This window comes from Paroedura picta, chromosome 7 (genome assembly GCF_049243985.1).
Source record: "Paroedura picta isolate Pp20150507F chromosome 7, Ppicta_v3.0, whole genome shotgun sequence".
In the NCBI taxonomy this organism is placed as follows: Eukaryota; Metazoa; Chordata; class Lepidosauria; order Squamata; family Gekkonidae; genus Paroedura; species Paroedura picta.
In genome coordinates this window covers 26,349,557-26,364,148 of record NC_135375.1, presented here as the reverse complement: position 1 = coordinate 26,364,148, position 14,592 = coordinate 26,349,557, and the positions used below count along the sequence as shown (strand labels likewise).

The window sequence follows — 14,592 nt, the reverse complement described above, 5'->3', positions numbered from 1 at the left end:
CCAGTAGACCTGACCAAAACAGAGTAGTGCTCTGCAGCTGAGAGAACAAGGTCCATAAGCCTTCCATTGCCAACTGAGCCAGGTAACAGCCCTTTCGAGCACACAGGTCATTCTCCCGAAGTTGAATGATCATTGTGTTCAGGGTCTAGGGAGAAGAAACTGGCACAGAATAGTGGGTAACAGTGATTCTAAGCATATCTCATATGAAGTTCAGAAAAACTCCTAATGGATAATGCTATGCCCATAAATCCACATTGACTTCCTGCTCCGAGCTATGTTATGAGAAGAAAACATTATATGTCTGCCACCCTCAGATGTAGGCAAATGTATGTTTTGTATGTAGATCATCAACTCCCATCTGCTGATGGCCCGTATGCTGGATAGAGGAAGCCCCAAGCTGGCTGCGGTGGTGACCTCCATGATCCTAAAACAGTGAGTACCAAATTCCCTGGGAGGGAGACCCAGAGCTGCCAGGTCAGCCCTCAGTAAACTGGCTATGATCCGACATTATGGACGAAGAGGTGACCCTTATGGCAAGGCTGTATGGCCAGAAAAACAACCAAAGCTGCAGCAGCCAAGAGTAGTGCAGCCCATAGAGCCCTGCACCTTGCCTCTTCTGTTCTGTTTTGGACCACCTCGCTTCAGGTCAACTTTGGAGCTACCAGTGGTTACATCCTGAAACCTCAGTGCACAGTTGGAGCAATCCCCCCAGACCTAATGACCAGTTTGCCCACTCTGAACAATTTTGCCTCTTAGGCGGATCAACACTGCTTGCAGAGGGGCTGAACTAGCCAGGCTGAAATGGTGATGGGTATGTGAGCATCTGGTGCTGTGCGGGCAGGTCTTTGCCAACCTTTGACAGCCCTATAGGAGGCACAAGGGCTCCAGTGGCCATAAGCCTTGCTAAAATAGGGAATGACTGCCAGATGGCCAGCCACTGTCCTGGGGGCAAAGCCCTGATCCCTCATGGAGGCCAGATGTCATAGGACAGCACTTTCCAAAACCAGCCAGCTGCTGGGTCCTCGCAAACCAGCAGGGAAAGGACTCGGTGGCTCTGGAACACATGCAGAGCCTGGATGGGGCAACTGAATTGAAGACTTCCTGCATTATAGCATGTTCCCAAGATCCCAGAGATCTGTGGGGAAGCTCCAGGTAATGATTTGTGCAGGGAACCAGACTGTGGAACCTCTTCTCCTGAAGGCAAAATAAAGCATCAGTGATGTTGTTATCCATTGCTGCAACATGTTGTGCTGGGGACATGGTTAGCCAACAAACAAGCTAAATCAAACTTGGTGTGGAAGACTAGGAAATTTTCCATTTAACACATGCTTTAAATGTACATTTAGCTTTGTATGTAAGATAGTTAAGGTAGTGCTTGCTTGCAGGAACATTCTGTTCCCATGTAGGTTATATGCAACTGTAGAACGGTCTTGTGCTACAGCTAGTGAATGCTCTTAATAGGATCCAGACTCAGTCAGGTTGTCTAGTTCTATTTCTTTGGCTTCCGAACAGTTTTTTAGAGTCCTGCTCTCTCTCTCTCTCTCTCCCTCCCCCCTTTTTTGGAAAAACACACACATTTCATGATTGCATTTGTAGCAACTGTTAAAAGTCCAGACACAGTCCAGTGATATTACAGTGCCAAGTCTGAAGTCTCCTTTACAGAAATACTTCCATTAGCTTCAGGCTAAGTGGCCTACAAGAAACATGCTTAGATACAATGCTCAATGAACTGGAAATTATTGCTTTCTTGAACATCATGGAAAACAAGCATGATACTTTTCTTCTGGACTATCTCAGTCGCCTTCTTTATATAAAAGGAATGTCTAATGCTTGTTCCTTAACAGAAATGCTATAATTTCCTTTGTAAAGAAGTAGAGAAGCAAGGCCTCTATGCTAAAGGGTATATTATAACATGCCTAAATTATTATTTACAAAATTGACATTTTCAAAGAGTCTCTTGTATTATGTCTGATTCCTAAAGCAATTTATTGCTGAAAGTAGCATTGTGACATGCTTAGACTTTATAGTTGGTTAGAAGGAACAGAGTATTATTTGCTAACTTGTAAAAATATTCTCATCTTCAAATAAACTGCAATGGATTCCATTTTGTTTAAATATTTAAAAAATCCCTGCAAGAAGCGAGTCAGCTTCTCCATAAAAATAATGCTAGCTCTTACAAGATCTTTTTGCTCTGCTTTATTGTTAACAACCATCAACCATCAACATTTTCAACATCATATAATCAAATTATGTAATACGTGGGCATCACCATATTACACTTATATTCTGCCACTCCTCTACATCAACTGCCAAGTTCAGACCTCTCTCTTGTAGCAGCATTTCAAAAGGGTGTCAATCAGATTTTCTCTAACTTTCCTGGATTAATTTCCATTGTCTTTACTTTCGAGAAAATGGCCACCCCGCAGCTTTCCGGGGAAAGTGGGGGCTGACAAAAGAAACACGGAAACCCTGTGAGGAACCTTCTCCAACTTATTCTGCAGCACACCTGAGTAGGTAATGAGAGAGAAGTGAGTGTAGGGGCTCAAGATGGACCAGGAAGTAGGCCAAACCCCGTACCAAGCCAGGGCAGTCACCTTCTGGTGGCAAGAGACCTACTAGACCAGGGGTAGTCAAACTGCGGCCCTCCAGATGTCCGTGGACTACAATTCCCAGGAGCCCCTGCCAGCATTCGCTGGCAGGGGCTCCTGGAAATTGTAGTCCACGGACATCTGGAGGGCCGCAGTTTGACTACCCCTGTACTAGACCCTCCCCTCCAGATGCCTAGAGTTAGGGGTGGGGTCAATGGCCTGGAAATGGCTACTGGCTGCAGGTACTGTCTGGGCAGGAAAGCCTGGGGTGTGGATCAAGACACTGATCACAAGCATGTTCAAATTTGCATCTGGTCCGCTGGCATCTGCCCTGATTATAATCCCAACAGACCCGCTGAAAGAGGTCCTGCCTGACCCTCTCCAGACGGCTTCTTGTGTCGGGGAGAACTAAGGTCATCCAAAGATCCCTGCTCAGAAGATCCCACCTGGCATTCACATTGCGGGACGCTGTTTCGCGAAACGCCTCGTCATACGCTATAGCAGCGTCGTCCCCCGCCTGGACGCGGGCCCTCAGGACGTTCCCGAGGTGATTGGTGAGATGCCAACCACGGTCTGGGTAAGCAGACTGAACCAACCCCATGAAGACTGTGTATCCTGACATCCAATTCGTGAACGTGCGCTCATCCCCCTCGTTTCTATGTTTGGTCTGATCTTTTATTGAGGCATAGGCACTCCAGCCCTCCTCAGTTCCATACTCCAGCAAGGAGAAAACATCTACATAACACCCATCCAGTATCCGCTCCCTGATCTTAGGGGTGAGATGGAGCCCAGGAGGGTTCTCATTATCAGTAAAATTTGATGGGATAGGGGGGATCGAGGGGGCCTGCGCACCCCCCCTTACTGAATTGGGTCCCACCATGACCCCCCTTGGGACTGCCCTCCTCTGGAGGATCCAAGTAGGAAGTCCTGGAATGTGGGCAGAGGCTTGCCAGTAGCCCTTGGATGGACCCTCCCCCTCCTCATCAGAGGACGACACCTCATCAGAGGACGACACCCTGCTGTCTGACTCCTCATAGCAGTGATAAGCCTTCTTCCTCTTTGACCGATATCTGTGTTTCTTCTTCCTAGCCGGTTCCCATCTGCTCCCGGAGGCACTGTCAGACCTGCTACACTCAATGGATGGCATGCTTGTCCTTCTCCTCCTCCGAGTTGAAGGCTCAGCCCCAGCCTGCTTCCCAGTGGCCTGGGAGTTGACTTGGGCCCTAGGGAGGTCTTCTGCTTTGCAGGGGGCCTGTGAGAGGGTGGCACATTGCTCCACCCACTCAGACGGCTCTCCTAAACCCTGATAGAGACCCTGCAGGGTGGTCCTGGCCTCCTGGCTGCCCCTTCTTGGCTGGTTAGCGGTTGGGCCTGCAGTTGACCTTGGACCCTTTCGTTGTGTAGGTCCCAGAGACTCAGAAGCCGCCAGACCTGCACTCCGGCCCCGCCTGAGGGGGGAAGAAGCCGCTGGACTGCGGGCTTGCTTGGTTGACCTGGCTACTTTCTTAGGAGGCATCACTACCTGTAAATAGAATTGAGGTAAAAGAGAGTGGTGAGGTGTGGCCTCTCAGTAGAGCTGGAGGGCTGGAAAGGACTGCCCTATGTGGGACAAAAAGAGGCATACAAGTGCTATGCAAAGATCTGAAGACTTGGTTTGCCACTGCCAGTCTCCGTGCAACAACCTGGACCTGCCTGAAGAGGTCTGACAACTGACTAAGAACCCCGCAATACCACCCCCTCTTTCAAAGGTCACTGTTCAACCTTCGCTTCAGCAATGCTCTCTACCTGAGCCCTTCCCTGGCATTGCTTTGCTATTCCCACTCACATTCCCTTGAATTGGCTATTTGTCATGAACCCCGATTCATGCTGGTTTCGTTTCTCACAGCCTGGCAAGGCCAGACATTGTAAAACTGTAAATCTGTCCGCTGGCTCCATGACTCCCCTGCTTTCTCAGCCGGGCATTGCTATCTGCTTCCCTTATCGACTGCTCCTACGACCTTGCAGAGACAGTGCAGTCTCAACAGAAATGTAACTGTTGGGATCAAAGCTGAGCCATATGGTTCGGCTGGGAATTCTTGCACCTTAGGTGCCCTGTGCTCTCCCTCTGAAATGCCCTGTGCCCTCTCCCCTATTGACTGTGATCTATAATAACCCTGAGGTGTCTATTGCACCTTTGTAACTGCCAAGAACTTTGATCCAGAGATCTTGGCTTCTTTTCAACTGCCTGTTGGATCTGAAATGTCTCTTTATCTCGGACTCTACTAGCAGGGCTCAGCTTGATTCCTGACACTATTGCATTGCTTTGCTATCGCCTTTGTGTTTATGTGTGAAACGCCTCCTCAAGCTTTATGGCCCTGCCAGGGAACCCAAGCTGCCCTGAGCACCTGGCCCACAGAATGAAAGGTAGAGGTGGGAATGAAAGGTAGTGGTGGGAATGAAAGGTAGTGGTGGCATGCACACACCCAACAGCCAAAGAAGTAGCAGTGTTAGGGACAGAGCATGCATGCTGAGCATCTTCCTGTGGTTTATGATCCTGTCGGGGAAGCAGAGCCACTCTACTGCATCAGCGCATGTCAACAGACATCCTCTGAACAAAACAGAAAGAAGCTGCAAATGGAGTGGATGAACAGCATGGTGGGACCTACTATATCCTGGCCTGTCCCATTCTGGCAGGTCCTCAAAGAGGACCTGAGTAGGTCCAGGATCCAAGCTTTGAACACACTCCCAGTTTCACAACAGGTAGAACTGCCAGCATTTTTTAGATATTATCCCAAACTTTATAACATTGAAAATACTGGGCTCATTAATAAACAAATTAGGTAAAGGTATCCCCTGTGCAAGCACTGGGTCATGTCTAACCCTTGGGGTGACGCCCTCTAGCGTTTTCATGGCAGACTCAATACAGGGTGGTTTGCCAGTGCCTTCCCCAGTCATTACCGTTTACCCCCCAGCAAGCTGGGTACTCATTTTACCGACCTCGGAAGGATGGAAGGCTGAGTCAACCTTGAGCCGGCTGCTGGGATTGAACTCCCAGCCTCATGGGCAGACAGCTTCAAACAGCTTTTCTGCTGCCTTACCACCCTGCGCCACAAGAGGCTCTAATAAACAAATTACATCATGTTAATTGTTGGAAAATTTATATTTAAACAAAAAAGTCATGAAAATATTATGCAGGTGTACATTTATTTTACTCACTGTTCCCCTGAATTTTTCCATAGGAGGGAAAAATTGAGAATGTCCTCAGTTTTATATGCTGTACATTTGAAATGAGTCATTTTTTGTTTCAAGAAAAGGTTTTTCTCACTGGGAAAAATTAATAGGGAGTGGATTTTATTCCAGTGACGCCCCTAATTGCTAATTTTTTCCCATTAAAAAAAACTGTAAAAGTCCTCAAACTTTTACGTGAAATACATTTGGAATATGAAAAGTGTGTCTTAAGAAGTGTGTCTTAAAAATGCTTCATGGGAATTTTTCTCCCAGTGCTAGCCCGCCCTCAGAATCAGAATAATTTCCTCTCAAAAATATTTTCCTTCCCACCCCCCATGTCTCTAAGCAGGGACAGATTCACCACAGCCACCAGCTTAGTGACACTGCATGCTCCTACAGGGTAAAGAACAACACTTCAATCTAGAACTTGGTATCTCCAGCATAATGAAACCTTACTTACAGCAAAGTTTTAAATCTCTTATAAAAGACAGGAAATCCATTTGAGTAGTAACATACACAACTAGATACTGATGCTCACAGTACTCACCTCATGTGTACAACCTTCAACAGTTTCAACAGATTGCACCTTTATTTTTGGCATCAGGTCAGCCAAACTGAAAACAAAAATGTAATTGAATGCTAGCAAAGAGTAATGATTTACCAGTTAATTACAATGACACTCTGACCAAGGACTACAAACCAGTTACGCTTACCAATACTTCAACCAAGCATGATCATTATAAAACACAGTATGTAATTTCTAAACTTCAAGAGGCAGCTTTTCAAATCCTAAAGCACTATATGATGTACCATTTATTGCCCTCATGGTAAATAAAGATTACCCTAAGTTGCCTATTCTCTGTCACTGCTGTGCAAGCTCAAATATCTGTTAGCTATTACAAAATGAGGAAGGCATTATAGAGAACTCCATCTTGCAGCACAAGGCTATGGAGACTGCAGGTTTCTTAGGGTTAAAGGATCAGGGATGTGGTCCATGGTAGCTCCAGCTGGGAATGTCTGGTAGAAGGTACCAATTGGCTGTGGGAGAAGACAGAATGCCAGCAGAAAAAGGATGCAAGCAAGTGTTCACTGAAAGATCACTATAATAGTCAAGTAACTACTTCTCATCAAAATAACAGAGATCCATAAGGGATTCATTTATAGGTAAGACTGGGGTCTACACTTACTTAGAAAAGCATTACACTGTAAATGGGAGAAAATGGCTTGATGAGGACTAAATATGCTCTGAAGGGAAGGCATGTTGAGAGCAGCTGAGTGTCAGTTAAAGGAGAAAAAGAGGGAGAATTAATTTCACAGTTCACAGGACCCCTGCCTTCTTCCTTCTTATAGCAAACTTGATGACCCTGTGACCAGAAATAACACAGCAACATGGACAAAGGTTTTTTATATAGTTTGAGGATTTGACCAGTCTGCAGAACTCTTCCAGATGGTCAGTGTTCTACTGGTTCCTGGACTATGGGAAGATTGTTCTGCAGCCTGCTGAAAATCATTTTGCTCAACACTTTGCAAAATCTCTCAAACATGTTCTGACTTGGGCTTATAACTAGCAGTGACTGGACTGTATGGTTCCAGGGTGCCAAACTGTCAAGTCATGTGGGCTACTTTTCAGATTGTTCCATTTGAGGATCAGGAAATCTAAGATATACCTTGTTTGCACACACTTTGGACCTCCTGGCTACTTAAATCTGCCAGGGGAGGAAGGGCTGGTAGACTGGGACCAGGAGACAGTTAAATATGTCCCTGGCAGAGGATTTTATCACCTACCTTGAAGCAGGCAGTGGTGCATCCACTCCTTAAGAAACCCGCTTTGTGGTACCCTTCTGGACTGCCTTCAGGGTTGCGAATGGGACACACAGTGGTGATTTCTGTCCTACTGTGAAATTAGACTTCAAAGCATGGTGCTGGGGCTGCTGCCCAGCCACCTGCCTTGGCCTGTAGGGTAACACAAGGTTCCACTTTGTCATTTTCAATATCTATGTGAAGCTACTGGGAGAGATTTGGGTTACATTGCCACCAATTTCTTAGTTTTAAAGGATCACGGACATGGTCCATTGTCTACTTCTATCCACTTCAAGTAGGTCTAAATAAAGATCCTTCCTACTGGACTGGGCAGTCACCATACATCATATATCGGGCGGTATAGAAATATATAATAAATAAATAAATAAATTGAGGGGGATGCTTCCAATTTATGAAGACCCTATGACTATTCTCAGATACCAAGCAACTGTGGTCTCCCCCCCAACCCTTACTTGAGATCATCTGTAGCATCGTCCAGCTTGGCCTTCTTCCCCAGAACTGTAATATCCATATTCTCTGTTTCTGCATCTCTCTTTGTTTTTGTGGGGATTTTAGTGGATGATGGAGATTTGCCATCTGATCGTTTCCTGAAAGAGAAAAAATATCAGATGGGGTTAATACCTGTGAGTTCCGGAATAAAGCTAATCACGCCAGACTCACTCTGTCGTAAGTCTGACGAATAACACTGAGATAACTGCATCGCTTCTAAGAAAGAACATCAGCAAAAGAAGATCAACAGCACCAAGTCTGGATACAAATTATGTGAAACTGGTTTTCCTCCAGTTTCACACTCTCTATCACACCCCTTCTGTTGTATGCCCTGACTTTTTAAGCCTGGGGACAGGGCTGATTTTCTTTACTAATGCAAACTATTAAACAGCACCTCAAGTAGGATTACAGCAGCATACATTCCCTTCGATGAACTCTGATGCTATGTATGCCACGCTTACGATTTTTAAAGATATTAGCAATCTTAAAACAGCTGGGGCTAGTTATAAACTCCTTTGGACAGACACTGATGTAAAATGCCATAGGCAAGTCAGGAAAGACAAATAAATAGGAAGCTGCCCTTCCCTCTAGCTTTCCTCTCTGGCATACTGCACATTTTTAATTCCTGAGAAGTAGCTATATTACTTTGCTAAATTACTTTTCCGAAAGCTTTAATATATAATATTAAATATTTTAATATATAATTTTATAAAATATTTAATATATTAAATTATAGTAAAATAGGCTAAATGTGAATAAAATCATAAATTGAAATACAGGCTTTTAAAATCATTTTAGATCTCCAAAGACGAAAGAAACTAAAGGTATGCCTCGGAGCAACCCACCGGCCAGAGAAGCCAGTATGCCCCTCGCTCCACAAACCCCTCGGAGAAACCCCTGAAGATCCAAGAAAAGACCCCCAACAGCCATCAACGGATCCCCAACCGACCCCAGAAAGAACCCCCAATCTCCCTCAACGACCCCAGATAGGACGCTCAATCGATCCCAGAAAGGACGCTTAACCAATACCCGACAGACCCCAGAAAAGACCCCAACCGACCCCAGGGAGAACCCTCTGCAGACCCCAGGAAGGACCCGGATCTGAGCCATCTCCGCAGCCCCCTTTCCCGGCCGGGCCAGGCGTCTCAGATCCTCACCCAGCTTTGCCTGCAGCGGCGGGGGTCGCGCCAGCCCCCTTCGTTTTCTTCGAGTCGGACGCGGCGGCAGCGGCATCTTCCTCGAACACGCTGAAAAGCTCGTCGCCGAAAGCGTCCGCCATCTTCCCGCGCGCCGGCCGCTCCCACAATGCACCGCGCACAGCCCGCTTGCCTCGGAGGCTCACGAGGCCGTGACGAAAGCGAGCGGCGGAGCGCGGCTCGTCTGGACCCTCCTGCCAAGAGGACAAGCCTTTCCCGCAACCCCAACTTCCGGTTCCGGACCCTCCATTTGCCAGGGCAAACAGGGGGTAGATGTTACAGAGCCATGGGTTGATAGGACAGAAGTGGCAGCAGAGGGAGAAAGGAGGGTTGAGGAAAAACATAGATAGGTCGGCTATGCAGAGATGACCGAAACAGAAGCCAAGAGCACAGGGAGGACAAGGTAGATGCGTATTATTGTTTCTAGACTAGACTAGATGCTTATTGACGTTCATGCCACAGCAGCACATTGACTCAGGATTACTGTCACGTCAAATTCCCTCCCCAAAACTGCAAATTCGAAAGCAGAGTTCACCTTTTTGAACGGCATCTGGCCACTTGTGAGACTTTGAACCGTGAAGCGGTGCCCTCCCCAAAACTGCAATTCAGACTTTTGCGTGTCGAAACCAGGGGGCAAAAATCACGCACGCAAACAACAACAAAACGAAACGCCCCTTCATCATCACCGCTCCCAGTCTAGGGAATTCATTATTTGCATATGGAGTTGGCCCAGAGCTCGGGGATCGTGTGTGGGGGAAGCCTAACTTCTTCCCAACAGTTTGGATCAGGGGTAGTCAAACTGCGGCCCTCCAGATGTCCATGGACTACAATTCCCATGAGCCCCTGCCAGCATTCGCTGGCAGGGGCTCCTGGGAATTGTAGTCCATGGACATCTGGAGGGCCGCAGTTTGACTACCCCTGGTTTGGATAAACACTAATTGTGGAGGGAGCCTCTCTCCCCCTACTTGCTTCACTGACACTTTCACAGCCGTTCCTCTGCATTGGCACTTCTCTTGCCCTCCACGCATTGAGGGCCACGATCGGCAACCGAAAGTCGTGAACAGTCTACTATTAGACCGCAGCCTTTTGTATGGAGGGGGCGGGGGAAACAAGCGGAAGCTCATGGACGGCGCGAGCGAAATGCCCTTCCGGGCGGAAGTGCCTGTCCACGGGCGGCGGTGCTGGATTGGCCCCTTCCCTGCCGCCGCGGAAGCCCGGATGTGAGGCGCCGGCGCGAGGCCGGCGGGGCTGTGTGGGGAGCCTCTGCCATGGGCGGCAAGAACAAGAAGCACAAGGGCGCCGCGGGGGCCGGCGGGGTCCATCCCTCGGCCGTGGCTGCAGCGCGGGCCAAGACGGTGGCCGCCTCCCCGGCCGAGCCCGGAGCCGCCGGCGAAGCGGCGGGCAAGAAGCCTCCGGCGCCTCGGCCGAGCCCCGCCGTCAAAGACCCGCGCCTGAAGCAAGGTACCGAGGTTCCTACCGGGGAGTAAAGCCCTGGGCCCAGTGGGGCTCCTCTCTGCGGAGATCGGTCCAGAGTTGGTTGGTGGCGCCTTCTCGCCTCCCGTTGTTGAGGGCCGGACCCTGCCGAGCATCCTCTGCCTGCTACGAGGTTATATGAGGGCGCATTGGTAGGGAGCGGGTCACTTTCGGACCCATGCGCAGTAAAGGGGCACATGATGGCATTCGTTACCTTGGTCTTTCCCACACAATCTTTTGTGCCTCTTTAATGGCTACCCTTCCCAGTCTCAGTCCCCTTCTCAGTTCTTTGACACAGTCTCCCTTTTGGTTATGACTGAGCCAAGAAATTGGAATTGTTGAAATATTTTCTGTTTTACAGGTGTTCGTAAAATAAGGTGACCAGATTGTCCCACTTTTGGAGGGACATCTGGGGGTACTTGGCAAATTGTACTTATGTTGAAATTAAGAAATACATATTGCAATACTATTTTTGCATTCTGTGCGTTCTATGAAACTTTGTTGCTCTATATAGACCAAATTTTTAATCAAGAACCCACCCGGTCAATGGTGTCCCGCTTTACCAATGTTAAAATCTGGTCAACTTATTGTAAAAGGAGATGAGACTGACACATGGAGGGTTGTTCCAAGTGGGTAGTTGGTACGGGATTCCATGCTCTGTCATGCCACCTTTCCTGTATAGTTTTGTTAACATTTTGAGGCTATGTTGTTTCATGAAAAACACTAATGGTTCCATCCTGTGCAAGTTTGCTGCAGTCTTAAGAGATTGATTTTGGCTGTTTTATATGATAGAAGATAGGGCTCAAGTAGTATTGATCAAGTACTTCTTCTTTTTCAAATATGCAGGTCCAAAAACCTACAGCTTTGGTTCTGTAGTTGACTCCGGTGCATCTGCAAATGCAGATAAATCCATTCTTAAGGTAGGTGTGTCTATAAATAAAAATAAATATAAGAATTTTTAATTGGAAATGTTCTATAGGGAGAGTATTGAGTTCCATGTTTGTGAGGGGAATCAATCAAAATCCCACTGCTTTCCTTATGCACAATATATAGCATATGATTCTTTTCTTGTAAAAATGTGAGATTGATCATGCTTGCCCCCATTGGGCTGTGCCTTTGTTCATATGTTAAAGTATCTGGCAATTTATAACAACTAGACCTGATTGTAACTAATTTTTGCTATTACAGGTAATGATTAACAGTAACTTGGAAAAAAGAATTATTGATGTGATCAATGAGCATAAAAAACAAACTGGTGAAAAGGGAATGATTTCTAGAAGACTGACTGCTAAGAAATTACAGGTGAAGTATAAAAATTTACCTCACTTGTGTAATAATAGGTAATTCACAAAAATGTCCCAGTAGTAATATAGATGGGGAAAGGAGAGTTGTCCCTTCAAAATGCTCTTATGTATCAGGTTTACTTTTACAGTTTAGGGGGATTTCAAAATAAAACTGGTTTCACTAAATTTGGGGATAGGAATTTACACATTTGACGTTAGCTTTTTTGAGTGTTTCGCAATATTTGATTGTATTGATTGTTTGCGATCCATAATAAGTAATAATAATTTCAGTGTTAGTTGCACTGGATGAACACACTAAATTTGGTATTTTTGAAGCCATGAAGTACAAATGTATTTGTGACTGAAGTAAGATGAGTTTTCTGAATCTTTGGAATGATTCTCTATTTTATTAAGACCAAGTTTTCTTTTCTGTATCAACCTTAACTGGGCAAAATGTCAGTCGGGTCATCTTACCCAGAGACTAATCTCAGTTAGCATATCTTGTTAGCATAAATCTGGCTGCTGATATAACTTTAATCCTTGTGAAGTGGGATGAGTTTTGGTTAAGCGGTTGCAGGAATAGATATGATTCCACAATGAATCCTATATGGTTAACCATGATTAAGGGATTTGTCTCCTTTGTATGCCTTGTATCTATTCTTTTTGATGGTTGTATCTGGTTAATAGAGCCTCTTGTGGCGCAGAGTGGTAAGGCAGCCGTCTGAAAGCTTTGCCCATGAGGCTGGGAGTTCAATCCTAGCAGCCGGCTCAAGGTTGACTCAGCCTTCCATCCTTCCGAGGTCGGTAAAATGAGTACCCAGCTTGCTGGGGGGTAAACGGTAATGACTGGGGAAGGCACTGGCAAACCACCCCGTATTGAGTCTGTCATGAAAACGCTAGAGGGGGTCAGACATGACCCGGTGCTTGCACAGGGGATACCTTTACCTATCTGGTTAATACCCTGGTCTCTCCGAAATGATAGTATACAAACTTGTCTTATGGGCTTTGTAATTGATCCAAAGTTCTATTATTTTTGCGATGCAGAGTGAGCTCCTGGTGATGGTAGATTTCCCTGTTTGCCTGCAAAATTGGGGCTGGTTCTGCAGTTGAAATGGATTAGAAACAGTTATTTTTACACAGTAGCGAATAGTGATTGCTCTGAGTTCTCAGGTTTAGAAATAGCCTCTGGACTGGCGCGAGAATTTCTTCTATATCTTAGCTCGTATTTTGCTGTTCCTTATAGGATGTCTACATGGCTTTGCAAGGATTTTCTTTTAAGACTGAAGATATTGAAGAAGCTATGAAAAATACTATTTTGTATGGTGGTGATCTACATTCGGCGCTTGACTGGTTATGCTTAAACCTTTCAGATGGTAAATACAAAGGAGAACTGACTCTGGAGTTCAGGAAAGGGACTTTGAGCAGCAACTGCCCCTTTCCAAATTTTCTTTTTCTACCATTCCTTTGTATGGTTAGTCTTAGCTTAAAAGCCCATATGACTCTGTGTTCAAGCTAGTCCCTTGCTAACTACTTGAAATTAGTATCCCGACCACTGCAAGCTGGTATTTCACACTTGTGTGTCTATAAAGTGTCATTAAGTTGCAGCCAACTTAAACCTATTGGGTAATCAAGGCAAGAGGTGGAATTCTGCTTCTATGTAGCTACTCTGGACTTCCTTGGTGGTCTCCCATCGAAATACTAACAAGGGCTGACCCTACTTAGCTTCTGGATCTGTTGAGATCGAGCTAGCCTGGACCGCCCAAACAGGATTTTACCCGTGTACAGCGGTAATTCTTCCATAATTAAAAATAAATTATAGAATGAATTTGCCTATTTAAAATGTTTGGGCACCTCAAATAAGAATACTTGTGACAATTGTTGATATTGTCAATGTGGAAAGTATGGAAAAAGTGCATGGACTTTCTTAGCATGAAATTAACAGAAGACACAAAATAGGAGCTAATTAGAATACTGATTAAAGATTGTAAATGATGGCAAAATGATAGGGTCGGAGCTAATGAGGAAATAATTTAAAAGCACTTATACATTAGAGATTATGGTATAAAAATATTGCAATTTCAGGAACAAAGATAGTTTATAGTGACTTATCAGGGCTGTACAAGTTTGCATAGACCAATTTACATTAAAACTATATTGTAGGTTAGTTGGGTACTTGTGATTATTTATATAGATAATATTTAAATATAAGATACAGAAATATAAACTTAAAGGAGACTTATAAATGCATATTTGAATCCTCCAATCTTTCAGTGACTCGGGATCCACGGTACCATTCTAGACAGAGAGATACCCTCCTAAGATAATTGAAGGCAATTTTGCTTAAAACGGCACAGTGCTAATGCCAAGCTGGTGGTCAAGAGAGGAGATCTAGATAGTAGACCGATATGATTGGCTTCTTACAGCCTGTGCAAGGGCGTTGATTTTTCCTCCTTTTTGAAGACCCTTCCTGCTTCAGAACCAAAATATATTAAGAAATAAAGTAAACCAATAAGTCCTGATCAGGGCAGCCTAGCT

General features: G+C 45.6%; 2 protein-coding genes across 3 annotated transcripts in view; one reads left to right on the top strand and one right to left on the bottom strand.

Moving 5' to 3' along the window:
* The window catches only part of MTREX (Mtr4 exosome RNA helicase), a 60,193-nt gene extending 50,752 nt beyond the window's left edge, over nucleotides 1–9,441 (bottom strand). The window contains exons 1-3 of the mRNA XM_077347127.1: nucleotides 9,263–9,441; nucleotides 8,069–8,203; nucleotides 6,343–6,409 (exon numbers count right to left, since the gene is read on the bottom strand). Coding sequence (XP_077203242.1) covers nucleotides 6,343–6,409; nucleotides 8,069–8,203; nucleotides 9,263–9,384 — 324 coding nt within the window. The 5' untranslated portion in view covers nucleotides 9,385–9,441. The remainder of the gene's footprint in view (nucleotides 1–6,342; nucleotides 6,410–8,068; nucleotides 8,204–9,262) is intronic.
* A 1,001-nt stretch (nucleotides 9,442–10,442) lies between these two features.
* Nucleotides 10,443–14,592, top strand: part of DHX29 (DExH-box helicase 29) — a 33,856-nt gene continuing 29,706 nt past the window's right edge. For both annotated transcript variants that reach the window (XM_077347126.1, XM_077347125.1), the window contains exons 1-4: nucleotides 10,443–10,762; nucleotides 11,621–11,694; nucleotides 11,963–12,076; nucleotides 13,301–13,430. In XM_077347126.1, coding sequence (XP_077203241.1) covers nucleotides 10,570–10,762; nucleotides 11,621–11,694; nucleotides 11,963–12,076; nucleotides 13,301–13,430 — 511 coding nt within the window. In that variant the 5' untranslated portion in view covers nucleotides 10,443–10,569. The remainder of the gene's footprint in view (nucleotides 10,763–11,620; nucleotides 11,695–11,962; nucleotides 12,077–13,300; nucleotides 13,431–14,592) is intronic.